General features: G+C 41.2%; 1 protein-coding gene across 3 annotated transcripts in view; it reads left to right on the top strand.

Moving 5' to 3' along the window:
* Positions 1–25,940, top strand: part of Large1 (LARGE xylosyl- and glucuronyltransferase 1) — a 535,843-nt gene that overhangs the window by 417,478 nt on the left and 92,425 nt on the right. For all 3 annotated transcript variants that reach the window (XM_059264258.1, XM_059264259.1, XM_059264260.1), the window contains exon 8: positions 25,732–25,844. In XM_059264258.1, the coding sequence (XP_059120241.1) occupies positions 25,732–25,844 (113 nt within the window). The remainder of the gene's footprint in view (positions 1–25,731; positions 25,845–25,940) is intronic.

Genomic DNA, 25,940 nt, shown 5'->3' with positions numbered 1-25,940 from the left:
GTCATGCTGCAAGAAGTAAAGCAGTTGAGCAGTGGAAGTATGGCAGTCTTTCCAGAAAGCTCCTCTGCTGATTTTAATGCTGAGATCCTATTGAATTTTTTATCAATTTGACTTGTAATTTCTTTGACTATTGATACAAATAAGAGATCATTCTGCAGGAATAAATTCAATATTCAGTCCCTTAATTGAGCAGATGTTGTCTTGTATATTGTATGTGCACTTTAGATCTACAGGCATCTGTACTTGCAATGCGTATCAATATTTCTGCAGTCTTCCATGTATAGATGAGGAAAGCAGCAGGAACTCATATTTCCTCTGACCGTTCTTATCTTTAAAAGGTCCATGTACAGCCTACACAGCAAGTGGCAGGAGAAAAGGTAGACATATTTGGAAATTGGTAGTTCTAGGTACTGCATTCCTCAAATCAAGTAATTTCTTCTACTTGTTACTAAAACCAACCTTGCAACTTCTCTTGTGCAGTCATTCTTTATTCAACAGCTATCTGAATTCTAAGTACCCTAGATTCAGTCCATGGCTTCAGGGAATAAATAAGTAAAGAAAGTAGAACCCCTTTTTTTTCTCCCCTAGTGCAGTTCCTCTCAATGTCTATCTCCAAATTGCCCCTGGATCCTTCTCTTTCTTCCATACTCATTGCCATTGATATGATCCTTATTTTCAAAGGATGTACTCACTATTTTTTATCAGGATTAGAACTTGGGGATCAAGAATTTCAGGTCTTGTTGTAACAGCCCCCAAATCATAACACAGAAACTTATTATTATTTATGAATATTTGGTCCTGCCTTATGATTGTCACACTAGCTCTTATAACTTAATTTAACCTGTTTCTCTTCATCTACATTTTGCCTCAAGGCTTTTTACCTTTCTTTCATTCTGTATCCTACTTTTCCTGTTCTTCCATGTATGGCTGGCTGGTAGCTGCCTGACTGGCCCTGGGCATCTCCCTCTTTTTCTCACTTGTTCTCTCTTCTCTTGAGCTAGATTCCACTTATTACTGATTCTCTCTGCCTGCCAGCCCTTCCTGTCCCTCCTCTGCCTAGCTATTGGCCATTCAGCTTTTTATTAGACCAATCAGGTACCCTAGGCAGGCAAAACAACACATTTTTATATTTTTAAACAAATACAGCATAATAAAATGTAACACACCTTTATGTAGTTAAAGTAATATCCCCAACATAAACAAATGTAACATGTCTTTCCATAGTTAAAGAAATATTCCATAACAAGGTCCCAAAATGGACTTGTACTTTTTGAGAACAGCAGCTATGCTGAGTTGGGGCAAATGTCTAGGAACTACACCACCTGAAGATGCTGCATAGACAGATCCTAGAGTCTGACCTTAGACTCTAGAGAAAAAAAAAAAAACTAGAAAATCAACCCTGAACCTGATGATATGACTCCACAGAAGTCAGAGTTGAACGTGGGGCCCCAGTATCCAAAGGAAAAAGAATGTGATCCATGCTTCTGAAGGTGGATGTTCAGAAATGGGCCCTATTGAACTGCAGTTTGACCTCTAGTTGCCTTGACTATTGATATAAACCTGAACTCAACACTCAGAGTGGTGGTTAAAGTTGGAATAAGACATGGAAAGGCCAGCATCAGTGTCCTGAACAGCCAGATGCCCAGCCAGGGAGCCTATGTTGAAGGCCATCCTTGCAGAAGAGTGAGATTCCACTGCTGACATTGGCCAGGGCATCAAGCCTACTGTACTCCATTTGCCTCCTAGCCATAACAAAGGATGTAGCTGGAGTTATGTATGCCCATCAGTCCGTCACAGACCCAGAGCTTGTCCTTTCCTGATAAACTGGGAATTACCCTGTAGTTGCCAGATAGTAAAGGAATCTGAGGACTCTCTGAGACAATGAGGGATGGGGAAGTAGAGATAAGGAGGACCAGAGCAGCATGTATGAAAGTATTTCCGAATTTCAGTAATGGGCAAGACAGCACCTCTTCTTGCCTGATAGATGTTAGTCAGATACTAAAGTAGGTGCTAACTTGGGTTAATATCATAGAATCCTCATGCTATGTTTATCTGTCTGTACTTGAAAAAAAAAAATTAATGCTTAGAGATTTCAAGAGTACAACCCTAATTAAGGAAGCCTGCAAGGTTAGCTACTGACCTTTCTAGCTCAAACTTGAATGGTTTCATGATCAAATACTTTTTGTTTGGATTTGGTTTTACATTTTTGAGACAGAGGCTCAGTACATACCCCAGGACAGCCTAGAATTTGCTGTGTGTCCCAGACTATCCTTAAATTCATAGTACTCCTGCCTCTACCTCCAAGTTCTGACATTGCAGGTATGTGCTGCTATACCTGACACAAACACTCTTAAAATGAAGTATACTGGACTCTGCCCTTAAAGAGTCCAGTGAGTCTATGGACAAGTCAAGACTGCACTATAGGAAGCCTTTGTATATTTCTGATGTACAACTTCAAAGCCCTTCTATAATTAAATAGAATATATTGTCTCTCTTCCAGCAAGAACACTGAGACACCCCCCTGTATGTGTGTATGCACATACATGCTCCCAGATTCATGTGTATAGAAGCCAAAAGTCAACCTCCAGTGTTGTGCCTTCTACTTTGTCTTTTGAGGCAGGGTTTCTTATTAGGACCCAAGGCTCAATGATTAGGCTAGGCTGCCTGGTCTGCAAGCTCCAAGAATGTGCCTGTCTGCCTCCCCAGAGCTGAGAATACAAATATTCACATGTACATACAAACACACACACACACATGCATGGCTTTTTACATGGACCTAACTCAGTACCTAACTCAGGTCCTCAGGCTTGCAAGGCAAGCACTTTTTTTTTTGAGCCATCTCCACAGATGCATGAGCACTGTTTTCTTAATGCATTTGAGGTTGGACTGTGTATTATTTCACAGTGGGCCAATGAGAAGGCTTCATGCATTTAGCTTTGAGAAGCAAAAACATCCAGATTTTCATGGGTGCCCAGGCTTTCAAAGAGATGTACATAGACACCTCTCTATTTTTGGTTGGGAAAGGGAAGTATCAGTTGAAGCCTGTTGTGCAGACTTCCTGTTTCTCAAGGCCTATGCTAATAGAAAATGTCATATAGAGATAAACTACAGCACATTGAGCATGCAGTTTCAGGTCATGGTTATCTTCATTAAACAAAAGCACCTGTCACCAATATAGATTTGCAAGAAGAAAAGTGTAGTAGAGCCATGGATAATTATTATGGCAAGGATGGCATATTCTTCCCACCCTTCCATATACTGTTTCATAGCATGATAATAAACAAGTGTATTAACCACCTTCAATTTGTATTAGTATGTTGAGACAGTAAGTTTACCCCTGCCTGAAAGGTCATGAAAGGGCAGGGAAGGTAGGGAAAAGCCCTGTGAGATGTGACAGATCTCTTTCAATAAGCTATGACACCAAGTGATCATTTAAAAGGATTTGTACATCATCAAGATGCCATGGCTTTTCTCATGAGGACTTGTTTTTTATGACCAAGGAGTGTGCCACACATCAGCAGATGAGACATCCAATGCTTGGGGAATTTTGAAGATTCTGATGGAGGAAAATGATCACTCTGAATGTGATCATCCATCTTCCATGAGGCTTCTCCAATAAAGCATCCTGTGGATGTTACTAGCAAACTCCAGCACATTAGGGTTGGAACCACAGCTTGACCACTGAGTCTTACTATAGGCTTGGCCACTCAACTTGGCCAACTTGGTTAGCTTTCTGCCTTGTCAGGTAGGAAAATAGTACTCTCATGTTGTGAAGACCACCTGCTTAGGAAGAAACTTATTTAAGAGCCAACCCTGGTAAGCACTCAGTTCATTCTAGTCTTTGTCCTCTTGTTATTTGATCAGTTATTTAATCAGAAAATGGTGGGTACATAACTAATAAGCTGTTTATCACAGTCTCTCAAGCACCAAAAGTCAGGAAAAAAGTCATTTGTTTTTATACACATATGTACCTTTTCCCACTACCTGGAAAATCTTAGCTTTTAGTGTTATAATTCAAAGGAGAGATCACATATTTTAGTGCCCATGTCAATTTCCCAACTCTATTTCATTCTTAAAATCTCAAAAAACAAAGCATGAGATGCTTGATCTGTAGGATCTGCCTCCTAGGCCTGCCTTTTGCAAAGTTTCTTCAGCATTGTGAGCCCAGACTCCCTTGTCTTGATAATCTTGGGTTGGAATCTGGACAATTTTGTGAGGGTGTCACTGTAAGTACCTGTAAACCAGAATATTTTAGGGACTTGCTTTGGCTCCATTTCCCCCTCAGAACCTATCTGACTCTCAAGGCAGTACTATTCAGCCATATGCACCTGCTTCGCACCAGACCCCTTCCCATGCACCAAAGGATGGGTCATCTTCTCATGTTGGTTGATTCCTAGGGTTATCTTCCAATGGAAATGTTCTTCTTGAAAGATCCAGCTACACTTCCACTTCCTTCATCTCTGTTTGTTTGTGTTTCCTTCTCAATCTACTTTCACAAAGCACAGAGGGCCTTAAGAGATATGGAGATGTTTGAGGCAGTGTCTCAACACCGTAGCCTGGGCTGGCCCAGAACTCACTGTGTAGCCCAGGATGGCCTCAAGCTTGCCAGTGATGTCCTTGCCTCAGCTTTCCTCTTCTGAGTGCTGCAGTTACTTGTTGTCAGCACCACACCTGACTCATTGTAGAGCTTGTTATAACTCATTTCCATGCTTATGTCTCACTGAGCTGGAGCAGCTGTAGATGAGATGACCAGGCAGTTCCCAGAACAGAGCTCTTGCCAGTAACTGTTCAGGTGGATTTAAAGGTACCTTCTGTATCCAGAGACAGAAGGTCCTCAACTACTGTGTCTATGCATCACCTCCTGGATGCAAGAAGATGACATTCACTCAGCATTCAGCTGTTCAGAGGGAAAAGAAAACAAACAGGTTTTGACAAGCTTATTAAAATTCATCTCACTTCTGTTTATATGCTGATGGGTGACTATCTTAAAAAGCAAACAGCAGCAAAGGGGGTTAGGAGAAATGAAAACACTTGGATGAGAGTGGGGAAAGGAAAGGCAGACAGGGAGGACATTACATAGTATGTTCAAGTTCAACAGGGATTTATTTGTGCAACATCACAGAGGATCCAAGAAGAAGCTATGTTGTCCTAAGATGAAGGACATGTTAGTTAGAGGATGTGTGTTTAAAAACAATTGAAAAGTAAATACTTCTTGTTCCTTTCCTGAATTAAGCCAGAGACAGGCAGATGGAGGCCTGGCTCTCTGGGGAGAGAGAGAGAGAACTTCTCCAGGAAACCTCCTAACCCGCATAATAAGAAAACTGGGGCATTCAAGGGCTGACTCACCTCTGAGACTGGAGCAAGCCCTGGACTGGAAAGAAATGGAAAGTATTGTGCAATAAGTTAGACAGTACATGGTACATTCCATGGCACAGATTCGGAAAGACAAAGCAGCTGGTAACTTGCCAAAGAACTGAAACAAACAGCTTAATGGGATCAGCAGATACATAGGTATTACCTGACACTTACCTCTACTTCCAACATCCAGCATTTCAAAAATTTGGGCATGTCTCTTCATTTCTTCTTTTCTCTCCTATTAATCTCCATACTTGGAAGAAATATTGTAATTGGATGATTTCTATAATAATTAACACCCAGAGAAAGTAGGCTTATATGAAATTCACTCACTCATTCATTCAGCATAAGTGTGGCAGCAGCAGCAACCAAATGATACAGCTTCTTTGCCTGTATTCAAGACTAGAGCAAACTTTGCCATTATGTGAAGTACAGATATGGCCTAGCCGTCCAGATGCCATGAGTGGGCACTGGCATGTGTGAGAAATTTTTATCCTTCAAAAGTCATGAACACTCTTGGCAAAATATCAGATGACAGGGAGTCCTGTGAGCCCTTCATTTAGATTTTAAGCTCAGTGTCTGTTAAAGCCATCTATTAATAACCAATTTAAACTTAATAAGCCGTAAGAGTTTCAGGCTTCAATATTTAGAACAACTACATGCAATCATAAACGCGAATGTCCATTCTCCTTAGGGCTTGGCAGGTGAAGGCCTCTTTAGGACCTAGGAGTCAGTAGTGTTGTTGATGTCCAACAAGGTTATGCCAGTGCAAAGCCATAGTGGTCCCATAATCTATCTTGAGATCATTGTGAATGTAGTGCCCCCTACTTCCAGGTTATGTACAGCCAGCTGGAATCACGCTTAGCAGTGCCGTCACACAACTGCTTCTGTCTAATTAAACTTTATCTGAGTCTGTGACCTTTCCCAAAGCTTGTCTACTCTGTCTCACAAAGCAGAGCCTTCTCTGGCCTCAGGTCTCCCTGTGGGTTATGGAATATATATGCCCCTTATCTTTCTACCTGGCCACCCCTCAAATATCTAAGTGAGAACATGAGGAGCCACACCCTTCTCTGTTGCTTCTATCACTCAGTGTCTCCTGCATATCACAGCCTGTTCTGTGAGCCCCAGTTCTTTACTCTGTGAGACACAGCTGGTTCTAGCACTTGCCAAGAACTGTTGTGCCTAGTACAAGGGGAGTTGTGCAGAACCCAAGCAATGGCTACATCTGCCCATGACTCATTGAATAGCTTTGGGCAAATTCCTTCTGCTGACTTTCCTTTTCTAATAGACTCACAGGGTTTCTGGAAGAATTGCATGAAAGGGAAATGCCTAGTATACAGTGAACACTGGATAAATGATGCCCAAGACTCCTGGTACAGCAATTCAGAGTAAGGGATGGGAATCTCACATGCCATCAGAGGTACTTGGCAGATTAGCAGCGAGGGGGTAGCTCTGCAAATCTGTGGTCTGAATGCTAAATTCAGTTCAGCCCTTTCCATCAGACTGGGGGAGGAGTGAAATGATAGTTTCCTTCCTGACTCTTGGGAAAAGCTGATTGTACCCAACATCCCCTTTCCCTTTGATTATCAGTTTATGTCTTGTCCCTGAGCCACGTTTTCATCTCTAGGCTGTGGCTCCTATGATGGAATGCCCTCCCATAGGCTCATTTTTTTTAAATTCCTGCTCATTAGGGAGTGGCACTACTTGACAGAGATTAGGAAGTGTGTTCTAGTTAGAGAAAGTGTGTCACTGGGTGGTGGGCTTTGGGGTTTCAAATGCTCAAGCCAGGACCAATGTGGCTCTCTCTTCCTGCTGTCTACTGATCTGGATGTAGAACTATCAGCTACCTCTCAAGCACCATGTCTGTCTGCATGTTGCCATGCTTCCCATCATGCTGATAATGGACTAAGCCTCTAAATGTAAGCAAGTACCAATTAAATGCTTTCTTTTTATGAGTTGCCATGGTCATGGCATTTCTTCACAGCAATAGAGCACTGACTAAAACAGCTGTAAATGCTGTGCAAAGCACCCATCATTGGGCCCAGAGCACTTAACTCACCACATTTTCAAAACTTCAGCATCATTGGGTCTTATGAAGCACCTTAGTGAGCAGCCTAACAATTGAGACCTCCTCACCCCAGACCTCACAGGAGGCCCCTAATTAAAATCAGCCACTAAAGAGTTTTTATAGCTGCACCTTGTAATGATATCTTGATGTCTTCCCTCATGAGCAAAAGCCACTGTTCCTAAAGTTCACCATTGCTTCCCCAGGACCATGACCTCCGAGAGTATGCATTTAACTCAAGGCTTTCTGAGTCTGGCCTTCAGTGCAACCCACCCCCAGCCCCAATTCTTATATCCTGAACTATTTTGTTTTATACTTGATTCCATTTTCTGGAAAATTCTGGCCTCAGAGTCTTATGTTTTCCTATCTTTTTGCTAAGTAAATCACAAGGCTGCCACCTGCTGAACAGAAAGGTGAAACAAGAAGAAACAAAATGCAAAAACAAGACTCCTCCAGCTGAGTTGGGCCTTCAGTCTCAGATACAGAGGCATGAGAGCATCTGTGGGCCTGGAGCGCAGGTGCTGTCCCATCCTCCAGGCTTCTGCATTAGTCCTTGTATAGCCTGATAGAGAGTAGCCAGGCCACTTCTCTATACCTTCTGTTCTCCACTGTGAGTTAAGAATACTAAATGATGTCCTGGTGCATTCATACTGCTGTATAATACCATGAACAACAGATGTATTTCTCTTCATTCAGAGGCCAGGATGTCAGATACAGGCAGATTCAACACCTGGCCAGGGCTGCTGTCTGGTTTGTGCCTGGCACCTTCTACCTGTATCCTCCCTGAAAAAAAGAAAGGATGAAGGAGTTCTTCTATTTTCTATTTACATCCTGACTACCTCCCAAAGACTTCAGTAATCACTTTGGTGGTTGGAGTTTCAACTTCTGAATTTGGAGACAAAAAATTCAGACTGTAGCCAATATATTCCTGAAAGAAAGGCAATATTCCTGATAATGCTGAGAAATAAGTGAGAGGATGTAGGTACCATGGAGCTGTACGACATACACAGCTTGTTTTCTACATCTGAAACAGAGTCCTGAGTCCTCATCAAATCCTTGATTAGCAACAGGTTACCCACATGCTCTCTTGCAATTGTATAGCAGCAGCATTCCCAAACTGCATTTTATTATAACAAAATGGCACACTTTGTTTTGTGATGGTGGTTATTAACCACAGGCAGTGTGTTGTACAGCAGATTCCTAGAATATATTCATCCTGCATAGGAGAAAGTTTACTCATTGAGAATCATCCCTTCTTGACCCCTACTCCAATACAAAAAAAAAAAAAAAATCCTAAAAGGTGTACTGGCCATCTTCCCATCTTTGGTAGCTCAGAATCTATGGTGGTGGGAATATTCACACCATGGGAATCAGTAAACACCACAAATCATACCTCTCTCTCTCTCTCTGGAAGCCAGTTGGTAAACACTGAACTGTGAAATCCCTCTGCCCCTCACATGCCTGACAAAGCTGTCTGCAGTTTCTTGGTCATTCTTGACTTTTGATTTTCTGTGTAGGCGATTATCTGCTTCCATCAGTATCTGCATCTTCTACGGTATATGCTCTATTTATTTAAAAATAAAATAGTGAATATCTTTCTATGTTCATTTAGTACATGAACAGGTATCTTTCTAACACTGCATTGTTTTTCCATTTGATGACAATAATTTATTTCTCATTAGCTGGTAGTACTGTTTTTCCTAAGTTTTTCCCATCCCAATTATAATCAATAACACATAAATTCCTTTATTAGCCATGTTTGTTTGGTTGTATATTGATATACAGTAGTTTCTAATAGAAGACACTTCTGTATCAAATGTTATGAAAAATTTAATTTTATACCACTTCACAATTAAATGGGTATATTATATGTAAATACCTACCCCTTAGATTTGACACATTCTTGTTTGCTGTCTATGTTAGGTACATGGTCTCTATATTGCAAAAGAAGCAGTACTTTTTGCAGAAAAACTATTAATAGGAAGCCAGCCTCAGCTTTTTTAGCTCAGAGAGATGACCTCCAATAGTAAAGGCTAGGCCTCTGAAGTTATGGGCCATTGACCAAAGGATAAGGAAAGCAGAGCCTATACTGGCCTGAGTAACCAACCATACCTGGCTCAGCATTTCAGTTGACCTGGAATAGCAGTAACAAGAGGCGTGGCCTTTCCTGAAAACATTGCTGCCTTACCCTGCTGACCCAAGCAAAGTCAGACGATCTCCATGATGCCAGTGTTGTCTCAAGAACAGGAGCTGTGACCCAACATGCAGACGCCATGCAGTGGGTGGTTAGAAGAAATGGTATGATCCAGAAGCTCCCTTTCATGGAGAGAATTGTCAGCAGTCATTCAGTGCATGGTTTTCACAGATCACAGAGATATATCTTATGATAGGATGAGGTATCTGATTTCTTTGGGGCCTTCCAAGTTCATGGCACTAATCTCTTAGATTTGATGGATGCTTTCATGTGCATTAGCTCATCTAATCCTCATTTTAAAGAGGAGTTCATGGAAGCTCAGTGAGGTTAATTGCTTTCATACATTAGCAGAACTGATAAATAACAGGGCCCAGGGCTTAAGCCTTCCTTATAAGCGCTGAGGCTGCCAGTGCATAGCAATGGTTGGTAGATTGGTTATATAGCTCTGGGAATTTGTCCAGCCCCATTCTCCCATAAACTAGGTTAGATAACTATGGACTCTTGTTTGTTTGTTTGTTTGTTTGTTTGTTTGTTTGAGATAGGGTTTCTCTGTATAAAAGCCCCTGGCTATCCTGGAACTTGCTTTGTAAACCAGGCTGTCCTTGAAGTCACAGAGATCTGCCTCCCTCTGCCTCCCAAGTGCTGGAATTAAAGGTGTGCCTCACCATGCCGGGCAGTGATATGGACTGTCTTAGTAGTATTACACCATCTTCTAAATTACAATACCTGGCCATTATGGCTATATATGGAAATTGCCTGGGGAGACTTAAATCATATCCTCTAATTTGCAACTCCTTTAGTAGTTTCCAGTGATAGCAGGTGATTCCTATTTACTAAACAGACATGAGCCATCCTTTTGTTCTAGAACCTCATTTCAAAGACAGCACCATTCTTTCCATTTTACCCTTTTCTTTATTACCTCCACCCTTGTGGTAGTTTGAATGAGAATGTCCCACATAGGCTCAGGTGTTTGAATACTCAGTCCCTGTTAGTGGTATTGTTTGAGCAGGTTTAGGAAGTGTGGCTTTGCTGGAGGAAGTATGTCAGTAAAGGACAGCTTTGTGATTTAAAAAATTCAAGTCATCCCCAGTGCTTTTTCTCTGCTTTGTTCTTATGGTTCAAGATTTGAGCTCTTGGCATATGGTTCCTGACACCATGCCTGCAGCTCACTGCCATGCCTCCCCACTTTAACAGACTCTTACTCCTCTGGAACCCTAAGCCAAGTAAACCCTTCTGTCTATAAGTTGCCTTGGGCAATAGTGGTTTATCACAGTGGTCGGAAGAAACTAATACAGCCCTCTTTTGCTGTTACTGGGTTCTTGGGCTTCACAGCTGCTTGAATTTGTGGACACTCATTCAGCAGAGATTATTGATAATTTAAGGTGCTGGGGACACTTAAGTGAAAAGGGAAGACAGGCCACAGACTGCCAAGGCTGTCAAGAAAGATACATAGTTACAAACAGTTATAATGTGTAAGTGGGGAAACCCTACAAGTTATATAGCAAGGAACCAGCAGAAGGCCTTTCCGTCCTTCTTGTTGTGCCCAGCCTATTCTCCTGTGCTTCTAATGGCTCACAGAATCCAACTTAAAATGTGGGTGACTTCATAAAGAGAGGAAGATCAGCCTCCTGTTTATCGGGCATACAGTGAGCTGTTCCCTGTCATCCACTTTATACTAAACAGCAGTTCCTGTCCCCCTAAGCCCTCCCTCCACTGCTGCATCTCACCACAGTGGGTCAGATGTATTTGAATCAAAAGGCGTGGCAGATCCTGAATTTGTTCTTGGGGCCCTGAGAGATTGCTTCAAGTGAAAGAAATCTCAGCAAAGGCAATTATCCAAGAGAAATACCCATCTCTCACCCTGCATGGCTGCTCTACCAAGGAAGGCTTTGCTTATTGAACCCATGTTTTATTAAACCCAGTCTGGTAGAGATAGACTCAGCTATTTGCTGGCCCCAGTGCAAAAGAAATAGGAAACAAACAGAGCCCATTGTCTGAAGCCCAGGATCAAGCTGTGGTGACCAGGAAAATATACCTTAAAACATTTACCACTATGCTCCAAGTTGATTTCCTGTCTCTTAGTGAATATTTGACTCTCTGCAGCAGAGGTTGGGCAAAATTGACCCATTTTGTGTCCTGAAACCAAGATAGATTTTGCATTTTTAGATTGCTGGGGACAGGGGAGGGAGGATAAAATAATCCACTTTGTGACACATGGAAGTTATATGAAATTCAAATGTCAGTGTCCATTAATAAAACTCCTACCGCATCATTGATTTTCTGTTTGTCCATGGCTGCTTGGGGGTCATGGTGGCAGAACATGAGAAGTGCTAGTTTCTACCCTGTGATTTCCAACGCCAAAATTATCTACTTTCTAGCCCTTTAAAAACAAGAGTGTCCAACAACAACAGTTTACAGCAGAGCAGAAACAGTGGGATCTGGCAGAACTGAGTTAAGATCCTGTCTATGCCACTTATTTTTCCCCATCTGATAAATGGGAATAATAGCCCAGTGTTAATAGGTTGCTATGAGGTCTAACTAAGCTGCTGTAAATGTAACATAAAAACCTACTGATGTAGAACCAGTATCGATTATCAGTAAATATCAGGCACCCCCTTCCCATTAATTATGAACAGTTTTCTATGGAGTCAAAATATAATGAAATAGCAAGAGGCTAATGGTACTCTTGATTGGAGAGATACACACACGAGATACAGAGTAAAGGAGCTAAAATGGTATATCCAGGACATCTTGCTCTTATTTAACCTTTCATTAACTTCTGTGTGCAGTAGGTCCTGGCAGATGGACACCTGTCAGTCAGTACCTTTGATTGAGACGGTGCATTTTCACCCCTAAGCCCCATAAGAGTTGGTACAGCCATCAAATCCTGTTCTGTGGACATAGAAAATCAAACCAAAGTACCATGCTCTTCCATGCATTCTTACATAGGATTTCTGTGCCTATGTGATCTGAAAATGAAGATCATGTGGGACCAAGTAGCACAGATTGATGTCAATATCCAGAGTTTAAGGGCTGCTAGACCTTTCTACAACACAAATGAGGGAAATGCATAAAACCCAAGTGTTTCTGCAGTCATTCATAATGGACACTAGCATTTCAAACCCCGTGTATTGTTGGTTTGAGGATGAGAAGGAAATGCTGGCAGGCTCTTGAAATGGTGTGAATGAGAGAAAAAATACAAATATGGTCTAGGGAAAGGAGCCAGTGGTAAGGAGCAGCTGAGTGTACAAGTCTGTGGGGAAAGGGACACAAGGATGGTTGAAAGCCTATGCATAGACAGAATCTAGCCATGGATGCTAATATGGCTGGACAATTGCATGATGGGAATGATATGGGCATGAGGAAGCCTTCATGTCAGATGTGAGAGGCAACCAGAGATCAGATGAGAATGTGTCTACTGGATCCCTTCTAGTTCATCCCATGCTCACTTGGATGAAGTTTCTGGTTCTTTGCTCTGTTTTCAAAGCTTATTTCTGTCTTCCACATTCTCTGGATTTATTTTATAGGGTTTGGTTGATGATACAATGGCAGGCCATTCCTATTATAGCTAATAACCTATCCAGAGATTCCTTTATACTGGCTTTTCATTAAGTAGAGTGGATTACCTTAGCCATAAATGGTTTAACAGTGGCCACCTATCTTCACGTAGGGCAAATATAAAGGTTCATCTTCATTATCAACTTGATGGGATATGGAATCACCTAGAAAATACACCTCTGAGTGTATTTGTAAGGATGTTTCCAGAAGGGTTTGCTGAACCTGACTGTAGGCAGCACATCTCAAACGGCTGAAGATCCAGTCTGTATAGGAAGGAAAAAGCAAGCTGAGTACCAGCGTTCATCTCTCTCTGTTTCCTAAATGTAAACACATTGTGACTGACCAGCTCACACTCCTCTGCTATGCCTTCCCTGCCATGATGCATTATACTCTCTTAACCCATGAACCCAAATAAATCCTTCCTCCCAGAAGCTTCTTTTTGTGAGGTACAAAGAAAAGTGCCTAATACAACAGGAAAGGAATGCACAAAGGACCTGTATTGTATACTCTTACCAGCATCTTCCATGCATGTTGAATGACTCCGTACCTTAGCCTATTCTAGTATTTTTTCATATTTTATCTCCTTAATCGCCACTGTAAGGAGTCTTACAGAGTTTATTCAAAATTCCTACTGCTTTACACATTGGTAGTGGAGCCACAACTGGGCCATAGAGCTTTTTGTGGCTCCTAACTGGTGCTGATGTACGACATTTTTGAGGTTTTCATTATTCACTTGAGAGGGACCCAAGGTGGGAAGAGAAAGGAATAGTATATTATGATTACTACCTAAAGCAGTTAACCAGAATCTATGATAGATGACAATAGGGACAGACCTCTATGTGAAAGTGACATTTCAGCCAAGACCTAATGAACAACCTGGAACTAACCATGCATGGAACCTGGAGACAAGAACAAAGTGGCTTGATGCTGATATTAAGTTGGCCTAGACTGGAACTGACAACCAGAGGAATCAGTTGAGATAAGATGGAGGAGTTTTACAGGGCTTCTTGGACTGTGACAGAATTATTACAGACCCTTGCATTTTATTCTACAACAGCGGCGAGGATCATACCTGGCTGAGACTTTCAATCATCTTTGTTACTTTACAACTTAGTGAGAACATTGAGCAATTACTTCCTATTAATTAGTCCTTATTCAGTGGCAACTTTGCAGGACCTTTCTCTTCCATTTCAATAAGATTTTTATTAACATGCATCTCTGTGCTTGACTTGCTATACATTCTGAGAAGCAATTCCTTACCACACACATTTCTCTCTCCAAATGTTCCTGCCGTTGTAGGACTTTGAGACACACATTTCTAATGTTGTGCTCTAATTAATCAATATATTTTAGAGAAATAAGTTGCTTTTTTTCAATTGCCCTACCCCAGCTTCCCGTGGCTCCTTCTGACACAAAGGACAGTGGTCCTGATGACCCTGGTGTGGAGCTGAGGAGCAGAGGAGTCAGTTGAGATAAGACAAAGCTTATCTGTCTTGCTCCTGGCTCCTTCCTCTCTTGGGAATTATCAACAACAGATGGGCTCAGATTCTTTATTTACTTAAAGATGTCTTTGGTTTGTGGTCAGTATCAGCAGAAGTAGAATATCCCTAGGGACAAGCTTGTCTTCAAGGATTAAGGCTGTATTGTCCCACATTGCACAGATGAGAGCAGAGACAGAGAGAGTAAATCACTTCTCCAAAGTCATCCAGCCAGGAGGTTGCAGAGATCTGATTCATACCCATGTCTCTCACAATGCCCATGTTTTTCCCAGAACCCTCTGCTTAGACCTGAGTTCGTTCTGAGAAAACTTCCTAATAGCAAAGTTTGTGAGACTTTTCATCCTGTGGGAAAAGGGTGGTCATTGAATGGAAAATTTGATTTTGACATGTGGCCTCTTTTGTCATGGCTGAAGGCAAGGGCCAGATTGACAGCTGCCAGGCTTCTTTCACCCAAGTTCTGCTTCATCAAAAGTCCAGAGGATTTTTGGTTTTAAGCATTGTATATCACAGCACATTTAACTGTTTGTGTGCAAATGGTCTTTGAGCCTTTATTGAGTAACACAAGGCAGGGCCCTGGCTTGTTTGGAACTCATTCCTTTAGTTAAGTCATTCAGAAGCATCCTTTGAGTTTGCCTGCTATGCCTGTTATAGATATTGGTATGTGGAAATGACCTCATCTGTACCCTGGAGAATTGGGCATCTCAGGGTGGAGACACTTGTAAAGGAATGATAACGGAAAGAGATGAATCTTGCAGTTGATTGGCATCTGGGTGGAGGGGAAGTGCACAGGTGAGTGGAGAATTTACTGGGAGGGATCTGAGGCTCTCAAAAGATAAAACTAGTAAGAATACAGGAGCAGAGAGAGCAGAGGGCATGCACAAGAAAGAGCCAGGCAAATGCTGGGTAAGTGTAAAAATAGGCTTCACTGGACTACATCTCAGGGTTCTGTAGTTTTTAAAGAGATGCATAAGTGGTTTTGAAGTGATCCAGTTTTAAGAAGGAAAACTGTAAAAATCAGTGCCCTGGCGTGATTCCATCCTGCATGTCTGTTCTGAGGAGCAGTAGGCAGTCTCCTCTGTCCGACTTCTCTCACACCAAAGTGCGCGCCTCCACCTCATGGAAGACTCGATGGACATGGACATCCCTGTCAGTCCTCAGAACTACCTTTTCGGTTGTGAACTAAAAGCTGACAAGGATTATCACTGATCCAATTTCTAGAATAATTTTTTCCCCCATGAGCAGAGTAGCCTAGGATGTGCCTGAGTCAGGCTGGCCCATTCCTTAGTGCAGATTCAGACTCTAAAGGTTGCAGTGGCCTTATAGCTACTGGTGTTCTTTCCCAGGAGACATGAGAATGTATATGTTCATGAGAATATTGATAGTCCTAGCTAACATATGTGGGATGCTTGTTAGGGATTTGCAGTTTCAAATGGATTAAAATTATGCTTAATCTTCACTACACCTAGGAGGCAGGTACCACTTGCAGTTCTTCCAGTATATCTTCTAGTATAGGATCTAGTTCAGATGAACTTTGAGCAGCCAGAAACTCCATTCCTAAGTATGTACTCAACAAAAATACATAGGATACCAGGAAACATGCTTCAGAATGTTTATAAGCACTTTCAAATGTGGAAACAATCTTTCTGTCTATCAGCAATATAATGGATAAACAAAATAACATTCAATCATATTGTAGGTTGTTATGTAGCATTAAGATGAGAAAAACTACAATCTTGTACAGTAATGTGGATAGATTTCACAAACAATGTTGTAGACAAAGGGTGTTATTAAAGTGTACTTACTGTAAGATTCAATTTATATAAAGTTCAGCATTAACTAAAATAAACCATGATATAAACAGTCAGCTCAAATGGCAGGATGTTGAGTGTAGTGTATGTGACAGTGAGGGGATTTCTGGCCAAGCAGCAAGGTTTTGTTTTGGGTCTAGATTTTAGTTGCAGTGATGCATCAACTGTAAAAAATCTTAAAGCTATACTCTAGTGGAGCCTAGGGCCTATGCTGGGACACTTTGCTCAGCCTGGGTGAAGGGAGGAGGGGACTGGACCTGCCTGGACTGAATCTACCAGGCTGAGCTGAATCCTCAGGGGAGTCCTTGCCCTGGAGGAGATGGGAATGGGGGGTGGATTAGGGGGAGGGGAGGAGTGGGAGGAGGAAGGACAGGGGAATCCATGGCTGATATGTAAAATTTAATTAAATTATAAAATTTAAATAAATAAAATTTAAAAAAGCTATACTCGCCGGGCGGTGGTGGCGCACGCCTTTAATCCCAGCACTTGGGAGGCAGCGCCAGGCGGATCTCTGTGAGTTCAAGGCCAGCCTGGGCTACCAAGTGAGTTCCAGGAAAAGGTGCAAAGCTACACACAGAAACCCTGTCTCGAAAAACCAAAAAAAAAAAAGCTATACTCTGTGATCTCTAAATGTATTTTCTTCTTTCATAAAATGTTGAGTGGCCAAAATAAAAACAATAAAAGTATTCTGCAGAACTTGATGAAAGGCCTTTGCCAGACTCTAAATTCTTCATATTCATAGCCCTGTCACAATCTCTTTCTTTAAATATATTTTATGTGTATCTGTGTTTTGACATGTGTGTATATGTACCACATGTGTGCAGGGCCCACAAAGGTGAGAAGAGGGAATTGGATCCCTTAGACTGGGGTTGCAGAAGGTTGTGAGCTACCATGTGGGTGTTGGGAACTGAACTGGTATCATCTGAAAGAGCAGCCAGTGCTCTTAACTACTGAGCAGTTGCTCTAGACCACCCTGTCACAATCATACTGAAGGTGCTCTGCCCAGTGATTTGAAGAGAAGGATAAAGGTACTTCCCAAAAGGAGCACTTCCTATGGCTTGAGTTGGGCACTTAGCATTCCTGCCTAGACTATACCTTTCTTTCTCAGTTAACCAATTTTTCAATGCAGTGGCAAACACCTGAGGCAATCAACTTATAAATAGAGAAGGTTTGGTTTTGCCTCATAATTTCATAGATTCTGGACCATGAGCATTTTGACCAATGACTTTTAGACCTATAGGGAAGCAGTACATCTTAGTAAAACACTCCATCTCCTGGCTAGGTAACAAAAGAGAACAGTTATGGAGTCAAGATCACACAACACCCTTCAATACTGTACCCCCAATAATGTAAAGACCTCCTAACAGGTCCTTCCTCATAAAGGTTTTACCATCTTCCATTAGTGCCAAACAGATCAAGCCTATTGACACTGGGCCTTTTAGGGACATTCAGACCCAGCCCTTAGTACTCTCTATCTTAGAACCCATTGTATTCTTTATCTCTGAATACCGGTTAGCTGACATGTAGAAGTTACCCAGTCAGCTTTTACTGAATGAATAAATATGTGAGAAAAGGACCAGCAGCCTTTTGTAGGGTTTGAACATTTGCTATACTTTTTCCCATCCATACTTAATTTAAAAAAAAGAAACCAGCAAAAGTAAGTAGAGGGTGTTAGGTAAGATTCTGCCTCACACTCTCAAACATTCTCTCTCTTAAATGTTCCCTCTCTCTATCTCTGTCTCTCTGCCCACCCCCTCAGCTTTTAGGAAACAGAAAAAAAGAAAAGAAGTAAAAGTAGACAACAGAATCCTTTAGTTTTTATAATCAAAAGTGATTCCTTGGTAAAAATCAGCAGTGATCTTAAATTGAGTAGTTTTTAATAAACTCACCTTCATTATTGGGTCAGGCTTATCATAATAACCCCAGTGCTTCAAAGCAGAGGGGAGGAAAGCTGTGATTGTGAGGGTCACATTCATAAATGTTTCAAGTAAGAGTCCATGTGCCCTCAGAGCTTCCCATGAAGCATCTGCTTGGTGTCCATGGGCACTTTCATTGGTCTGACCTGCAAAGCCACAAGAACCACCAGAGGACTTAGGAACAAGTCATCATCAAGTGGTGATGGGGAAGTGCAGGCAGAAGCCAAGGAAGACTAACCAAAGGGAAACACAATAGCATCCAAATTCCTGGTAAATAAACACCTTTGTGACTCACTATGCATATGTTATGTCAAATACTTTGTTTGTCCCTCCGTCTTAGCAACTTGTTTGACTGTGTTTGCTACACTAACATCCTACACTGAATTAAGGAATAAGTTTTATCCAAATCCTGCTGTGAACTGGACTTGTCTATTGGAATTATGTAGCCTCTTGGGAACCTCTGTTTCTCCCTTTGAATCGAGGAAGCCTGTGGTCTGATTTAACCAAGCCCGTGCTAGGCTGATTTTTTCATTTAACTTAATAATGAAAGCAGCTGCAAAGAAAGAAACTAAGAGCAGAAGGGAGGGAAAGGGGAGCTTCCCTTAAGAAAGGTCCTGGTCATGCAGACCTCAGACATTTGCCTGGTTTGATGGTTCGTTTTGATTGTCAGTGTGACTGGGTTAAGAAACATTTGGGCATTAGTTGGGAATGCCTTTGGATGTGCCTTTGAGTGAATTTGCAGGGAAGAGTAGCTGAGAAGGGAACTGGAATGTGGACAGCAGCATCACATGGGATTCCATTCTGAATAAGAAGGGAGGAAAGTGAAAGCCAACTGCTCATCAGCATTCTCATTTTTCTGCTTCCCAGTCTTCTGAAATGTGAGCAGGAAGCCTCACACCCCTATTGCCATGAAGCCACAGGGGCTGTAACTTCCCCACCATTAAAAACCAACCATACCACCTCAAACTGTGAGCTGAAATTCTTTTTTTAAGTTGCTTTCATCATGTATCTGATCATAGCAACAAGGAAATAACTAATGTACTGAGGAAATTTAAGTAGTTCCCCTTGCTGGCAAGAACTAAGCCTATACTTGCTGAGAGTTCTGTTGGGTGTGCTCATATGCAGAAAGAAGACAGTTGCTCTGACATTCAGCAAGTCAACTCTGAAATACTGTCCTGATTCCAGTCTTTCTGGTCTCTAGCCAATGGCCATGATCACTTACACAGGGTCATGCCTGCCATCATCATCATGCAGGACACTTCTCAGGAAGCTCTGCCATCTCTGACTTTATACATGCCGGTTTCCTGACATATCTGTACAGGGGCCACCTGCACATGGTCTATGGTCTCCTTCAGTTCTTGCAACACTGAAGTACTCTTCTTCCAGGAAGAACTACACTGGTAGAACCAGACCTTCCCTGTTTACTTAAGAGCGTGTTTGTACAAACACACACACACACACACACACACACACACACACACACACACACACACACAAACACACACACGAAGCAACATGCCATGTTTGAAAGGTCACTAATCATACAATATGATTAATTTTGCAACTATGTAGCCATGTGTGAGCCTTAGTCTTCATCTCTAAAATGGGGAACATTTCATCTTCCTTGTAGTTTTGTCCCAAGAATCAGAGGTCACATAAATAAAGTATCCAGCCTCTCATGGACAGCAGCTAGCTCGGTACCACTGTCTTCAGCTTCATTCCCTTTAATAGTGCAATGAAACCTGATATTAAACCCAAACCAAAGCAATGTTTTAAAGGGTTCTTCTCTTTCTCCTCTCTCATAGATACCATCTTATTCTCCTTGCCATTTTGGATGTGAACTTCACTACATATTCAGTTGGTACATAGGAGAACAGCCCTGCCTTCTAATCTATAGAAAAAAATAGTCTACCATTAGACCAGATGTTCACAGGAGAAACCTTTGAATTTTAATTTACTTATTCATTTATTTATCTCATGTTGTTCTCTTATGCTCCTGGCATGAGAGCTGTGAGTAAAACTCTGCTGGCCCCACATATCCCAGCCAAGGTCCTGTCAAGTATAAGACCACAAACTTCTGTGCAGAACACCCTAAGGCAAAGGGCAGGCTCCACACTACTGAACCCCAACAGCAAGTCTGGAAATAGGCTTGTATAGGAAATAATGCAGCAGCAAATCCCAAAGATCAAAGTCAAGCTTTTGGCACCACCTTCTGCCAGGCTGCTAAAGAGTGAACAACATCCATGACTGACCTGGGGCACAGCATGTATGTCAGAACTAAGTATGAAATTGAAAAGGTCCTATTTCCTATGGTACCAGTTCCATTATTTGGACCAGTGTTCACTTTAAAGGCTTGTCCCAACTTTGTATATATATGCATTAATTTTTATTAATTACAGTGGGAATTGTGCACATTCAGCAATTAGTCACCTTAATGAGGAAATGTATAGTTTTCAGAACTTAGTTATCAAATCATTACATGCCATTCATGGTTTGGAAGCCTGTTGTGGTCAGTTAGTATATCTCTCTACAGCATAGGGCTAAGGTCAATATATAGCAAAGTTTCTCTCATTCTTAGAAACATTGTGTTGGCTTTCTTTTTGTTATTTGGAATTCTGTTCTTGAATATGCCATTCTTCAGCTCTTCTGCCTACTCTTTACAAACTCCTAGACGCTTTTGTCATTGTGATGCTATTTGACATCCTAAGCTGCTGTTTTTACTGCTCAAGAACATAATTTATGCACATAAATTTCCATGTGGTGGATCTCCTTTCCTTTACTATTACTTTTGCTTTCCCTTGATTGTGCCTTTTAGCTGTCACTTATAATAACCTCAAGGGGTTTCCTAATAACCACAGGTTGGTTATAACACATAAGTTGAATATTACCAGAAGAGTAGAGGGATGTGGCTCTGGGAATATGGCAGTATTTCAAGTGTCCAATTCATTACACAGAGAGAAGACATTTTTGAAGATATTTAAGGTGATTATATGAATGCAGGCTAGAAAATGAATTCCTAGTTATGGACATCAATTATCAGATTATGTTTTTACATGGGTATCATGCCTATTCAAGGTATGTTTAAAGATCTGATTCTCAGTTCTAAAAGTCATCTTGCCACTGGGGTGAAATAGTCCCTAGGTTACAAGTAAGAAACTAGGGCTCAGAGACACAGTGGCTTTTTCAGGGATCCTTGGTAGTGTGTAATGGTATCAGACCTTAGTTACCCAAGTTGCTGCAATGTTCTGTTTTTGCATTCAGCTTCCCCATTAGGGACAGTTCCTTGGCATCTGTTCCAGATGGCTCCTTCTGGGCATCAGTCTGAGGGTGCAAAGATATGTATTGTATAAATAACTTGTAACTAATTATGGATTTATGAGCAAAGATAAATGTTCTTCCCAGTCTCTTTTTAATCTTTCATTGGCAGAAAACAGGGAACAGGTCATTGTTTTCTGTTAAGCTCTGATCTTCAGATATGTTCAGAAATATTTATAACCTGATAGATGCTGGATGTCCTTCTCCAGTGAAACCACTGCCCTGCAGGGAAGAGTCTGTCTTCCTTGACACGTCACTTTTCCTTCCCTTGCCTAAATATCATTCCTGTTCTTCTTTTGGATTTCATCGAAATGGCATTTATTTAGAAGTTTCTCCTAACTGCTTCTCCCAGCCCAGTCTCAAAAAATAAATGAGTAAATAACTAAGCAAGGTAGACATTACTCAATAAGGAACAATACCTTAGATTATCCTCTGACCTCCATATATATACACATGTACATATGCACTTACACATGCACCCAAACACACATGAACATGCTCACACACATAAAATATTTTAAATATTTTTAAAAGATAACAGTAGGTATACAGGCAAGTTAGAATAGAGCATGTGCAATATGAAACACATATACCAAAAAAACCCACCAAATATTATTTATTACCATATAGATATAGATTAAAAGATGTGAGAATATACGAAGACATAAAACAACCCCCACAGGAGACTGGTTATGTCTGAGGAAAGGAGCAGGTACAATGCGATGGTGGATCTTAGAATTCATCAATCATGTTTTACTTTTGGCATTTCTTGTGCCTGGGTATAGGGTATTCTTTACATTAACTTCTACATTTTTTGTTGGCTTGAAATGTAGTCATTGTAAAATTAAGCTACATCATGTAAAGTTAAAATCTGTGAAACTGGAAGAACAGTCTTGAGTTTCTTCATTTAGTCCTCGGTTCTTGACTCTACACCTCTCCAAAGAGCCTTGTTGTCAGTGCTGAACAAAGTCTGCCACCTTATCCACCAAGACGTAGTGCCATTTAAAGTGCTGATGCTAAGTTCAGACTCCATAGTTCAAAGATCCACATAGACCTCTCTAGACCTTTAAGAATGCTCCTTAAGATCTTTCATTACCACCTGTAGCTTGCCCAGCCTCTCTTCTTACCCAACTTAAATTAGTTTTTTTCAGTAACAGTTGATGAAATCTCTCATACACTTTAGACTGGGGTCTGTTTTTTTCTCCCTAGTCTTATATCACTGTATTGTCCTGTTTTGTACCTCACCAAAAATTTATTTTATTCTCTTCCCAAAATAAATAAGACTCTTTTACTAAGTAGTTTTAACATGAGGGTAAAGGGTTTCATTATGGCATTTCATACACATGTGTTGTTGTATGTACTTGGTTCTTAGTCATATATCCTCCTCTCTTCCATTTCTCCTTTCACTGATCCCTGTTCTGTAACAAGTCTTTCTCTGCTCCCCCAACCCCCAGCTCACAAATAATGACACAGAGACAGTGTTAATTATGAAAGCTCAGCCTATAACTTAGGGTACCTAACTAGCTCTTATATCTTAAATTGCTCCATTTCTATTACTCTACATTTTACCATATGGCCTTTTACCTTTCTTTCATTCTGTATGTCCAACTTCCTCCATGCCTCATTGGAGTCTCCCCTGTGCCTGGATTATCTCCTCCTTCTTCCTCTCTCTGCCCAGAAGTTCCACCTATACCTCTTGCCTACTACCTATTGGCTGTTCAGCTCTTTATTAAACCAATCATAGCAATATACCTTCTCTCTCTCTCTCTCTCTCTCTCTCTCTCTCTCTCTCTCTCTCTCTCTCTCTGTGTGTGTGTGTGTGTGAGTGTGTGTGAATTTTACTCTTTCTTAAAATATCTCTTTGTTTAGGGAACAATTTCTATGGTGTGGTGGAACTGGCTGGCATCCTCTGATGTGTGGGGGCAGGGTGCCAATCATCTGCTTTTCTTCCCATGTCAATGATACCACATTACCCAAATGCCCCAAGCTAAGAGTATGTACACTGTAAACTGGCAAGCACTACCAGTCTTCTTGGGATAACTGTCTGCTAACGTTATCAGGCTACCACAAGAAGACGTGTCAATTTTTTAAGTGTTGGTGAGTCAAGTAGTATTTTCCTCATTTTTACCTATGTAGAAACTAAATCAAAAAAGGAGGAGGAAGAGGAGGGAGAGGAGGAGGAGGAGGAGGAGGAGGAGTCATCCCATGGCTTCAAATGGCTCTGGGGCTCAGGTCTGTGTGGAATAGTGAAGAAGCATTGGCTTTGGAGTAAGGCACACCCACACTGGTCTACTTGTTTTTTTCAACTCTAAATTAGACAGGGGCCTGAGTAGCCTCTAGTTTCCCCTCTAGGAAAATAAGAATGACATTTGTCTTCAAAAGATCTTGGAGCATTGAGGCAAATGGTATTTTAAAAAAGCCAATATGCATGAAGGTAATCAGCTTAATTCACCTTGTGACTCATAAATAAATAAAAATTATTAACATTTTTTCAAATTTTCTCTGCCTAAAACCTTCTGTCAATAGTTATTTTCTCCAAACATGTACCACTAGAATAAGTAAAAAGTATTAGAGTCAATATGTATGTCTGCCAGGGAGGAGGAACTCAATTTCCTTCTGGGAATCTTAGAGATATGTGTCTAAGTATCAACTAATATGTTTAGCATCCTGGACAGTGGCCCTTCTGCTGAGTTAATCATCATGATTGGGATTGCTTTGGGGACCCAAATGTGTAGCAGTTCCCTTCACCACCTTGGCCACATGGCCTCTTGTTCCAAATTTGGCTTTTTCTGTCCACTTGGACTGAATTGTTGGTAGATAACTGCCTTCAATTCACTCAGCTAAGCCAAAATACACATTCCTTGTTAGACTTTATTTTGAGTTTTCTGTCCTTAATTATACATTTAATTGTTTCCCCCTTTTCCAAAGACAAGAGTGTATTCAGTAGAAAACTGCTCTACACTTGCCCCATTTGCTTCAAGTCTAGCCCTATAAAAATTCACCGTAAAGAGGTGATGAGAAAGAAACAATAGGCTCTTGTTAATAGTTTCTTATAAACACAAAGCTTTGACATTTGTGTTAAAGACCCAGCATAAGAACTGCCTTCCCATTGATTGACACACATGCTGATTATCACTGAGCCAAGGAAAGCTGTTCTGAAATCAGGAACACCAAGGCCAGGGTGTGTGGCTGGTCAGTACTTTTAGATAATAAAGACGTATTCAGAAGAGGTTGGAATGTTGACTCAGAGGTTAAAAGCACTTGCTCTTGAGCAGGACTTGAGTTCTATTCTCAGCACCCACACAACAGCTCACAACCTACTGTAATTCAAATTTCAGAGAATCAGGCACCCTCTTCTGGTCTCTGTGAATACCAAATGCACATGTACACACATGCAGGCAAACATTCAAACACAAAAAAAATTTAAGTAACTAAAACTGAAACTTGTAATCAGAGTAAAGTGTAGAAAAGGTATTGTATTTTTTTCCTGAAAAAAAGCAAATGGTGTGTATTGTACAAGTGCCACATATCAGTCATACTAAGGTTGTCATGTCTCCAGAGATAACACAGAAGAGAAACTAGTATCTGTGAGACATATACTGCACATCAAGTTCACAGCACAATCTCTTGTTATTATTACTGTGATAGTAGTTTATAAATAGTACATAAATAATAGAAATTTATTATTTTAACCCAATAGTACAACTGTCACCACAAAATAACTCCAGAAAGTACTAGGAGTTACTTTGGTACCTACCTATTTTAAATACTCTTTCCTATATAGTGAGTATGTTTCAAAGATGTGATTTAGTTTTACACTTCATCAGTATTTGGCATAGCCTGGTGCTGAGGCCATGACTCTTCATCTCCAAACCATGCACCCTGTATGATGAAGGCTGGCTGCCTGAGATTTGGGAGGGAAAAATCATCCTTGCAGGTAAATAGGCTGTCTCAGAGTGGCTGATGTGTCTCGTGACATCTCACTGTTGCTCGTCTTCTTCTATCCTATGTTGTTGCCCAGGAGTCATACTACTGCTTCTGGATAAGCTGCGCAAGATGAAATGGGAACAGATGTGGAGGCTGACAGCTGAGAGGGAACTCATGGGCATGCTGTCTACCTCCTTAGCTGACCAGGTAAGTGGCCAGTGACAGGCATCCTTACACCTGAGTACTCTCCTGTTAGTGCATAATGTGTCGTTACTATAATAAAACTGAGTAAGATGTTTTTGT

Source organism: Peromyscus eremicus, chromosome 5 (genome assembly GCF_949786415.1).
Source record: "Peromyscus eremicus chromosome 5, PerEre_H2_v1, whole genome shotgun sequence".
NCBI lineage: Eukaryota > Metazoa > Chordata > Mammalia > Rodentia > Cricetidae > Peromyscus > Peromyscus eremicus.
The sequence above is the reverse complement of the archived record's forward strand: the minus strand, read 5'-3'. Positions and strand labels throughout refer to the sequence as shown.